Here is a 1,630-nt window from a genome sequence, read left to right as displayed (position 1 = left end):
CAAGCTGTAGTGTAAGGCTTGAATTGAATGGAGGCATTTTCAGGTCCCTAAGAATGAATGTAAATGGAACCTTAAAGAAGCCATACATTTCAAAAGGAGAAAGTTTGTATTATAAAGCAACCACAGACCTCAGATGTGACTTTCCCTTGAAARGGACAAAAAAAGTAACTGTTGGCTTACAGTACGAATCCAGAGCAGGAAGCAAAGCAAAGCCATGAGCTTCTTTCAGCAGAATTGTAATCAATAGTCGGTAATGAGCTTTCTCCTGGTGGCATGGTGGGATAGCTCAAAAATGCAGGATGGAAAATAGTGGCTGAATGAATCTCTTCTAGCAAATACTGATAAGCTAATGTTGTCTTCAGGAAAGCCTGGAGTGAATTGGCTAAACTCCTTTTGTTCCTCTCCTTCAGCTGAACTTCGACCTGGACCGTGGCGTCTTCCCGGTGGTGATCCGTGCCGTGGTGGACGAAGGGGATGGTAAGCAAGGCATTGTGCCCACTCACACCTTCTGCTCTTGCTCTGAGGTTTTGGGCCTCTGCCTGGGGAGGCCTCATTCTGCAACAGTGAAAAGCTTTTACTCGCAGCAGAGGCTTGGGGAACCTTTCTGTAATAAAGATATCTCAGGAATTCACCTTAACTCCTACCTGTTTAAAAAGGCCCAGCTAGCCACAGACTGACCGCAAAAAAACATGCTTTTAAAGATAGCCTCCATTTTTACAGGAAAAATGGTTAGGTAGTTAGTGTTGGACAGTGGTATTTAGGAGAACAAAGGCTAGCTCCTGCCTGTGCCCCTGGGGTTAGGCACAGATTGGAGCAAATGACACCCTCTCCCTTTGGGTTATGCACTCTAAGACAAGGAGCGCAGTGGTCTCTTCTCCCTCTGAGGGGTAAGCTCTCCTCTTCTAACTGTACTGTTTGCCTTCCATTAGCTATCAATAGCTATATATATATATATATATATATGTCTTTTTTATTGTTACTATTTTTTTAGCTAGTATGAGGAGGCCCTGTCTGTTTGGAGCACATGGAAAATTATGGCTGGCCTGTAACTATTTGCATTAAATAAAACTGAATGGCAAATTGAAACAGCAGTCAGAGCAATTTTGTTTTGGACTGCGCTCTGCCAGGAGCTGTGTGCATTCCTTGGAGAACGTGAGGCTGTAACGTTAGCAGTCGTCCCATTCCTGCCAACGGAGTAACTCCGAGTAAAGCCGTAAGGGAGGGAAGATGCTGTGCGGGCTGAGGTCACACAGCTCCAGCCGTGCAACAGGATATGAAGGGAAGCAATGCCTTTTATCTGTTACTTGGCTTCTAAAAATGCTCCGAGGGACCTCAGTTTCATTTCCGACTGAGCTGGAAGAGACTTGCTCTTAGCTGGCAGGGAAGCAGCGGGTAGATGAATCCCCTTTTCTAGCCCTCTTCTCTATATGTCTTTATAGTCCCGGTTGCAGCCTAGTTGCTAGGACCCTTCCTGGTTATTCAGCAAGTCTCCAGGTTTGGAGTCTCACATCCCACATCCTGCAGTTTGCAAACCTGATTTTCACATCAGAATGCAGTGACTAGTCCTGCTGCTGTTTCTGCCTTTTTTTTTTTTTTTTTGTGTGTGTGTGAGATTTCAAAGTGCAATTTT

General features: G+C 44.9%; 1 protein-coding gene across 4 annotated transcripts in view; it reads left to right on the top strand.

Moving 5' to 3' along the window:
- MGRN1 (mahogunin ring finger 1) overlaps positions 1-1,630 on the top strand; it is a 43,305-nt gene that overhangs the window by 27,747 nt on the left and 13,928 nt on the right. For all 4 annotated transcript variants that reach the window (XM_026049019.1, XM_026049021.1, XM_026049022.1 and 1 more), the window contains exon 6: positions 411-477. In XM_026049019.1, the coding sequence (XP_025904804.1) occupies positions 411-477 (67 nt within the window). The remainder of the gene's footprint in view (positions 1-410; positions 478-1,630) is intronic.

Source organism: Nothoprocta perdicaria, unplaced genomic scaffold, assembly GCF_003342845.1.
Source record: "Nothoprocta perdicaria isolate Ctin4 unplaced genomic scaffold, notPer1 scaffold_59, whole genome shotgun sequence".
Classification (NCBI taxonomy): Eukaryota; Metazoa; Chordata; class Aves; order Tinamiformes; family Tinamidae; genus Nothoprocta; species Nothoprocta perdicaria.
The sequence above is the reverse complement of the archived record's forward strand: the minus strand, read 5'-3'. Positions and strand labels throughout refer to the sequence as shown.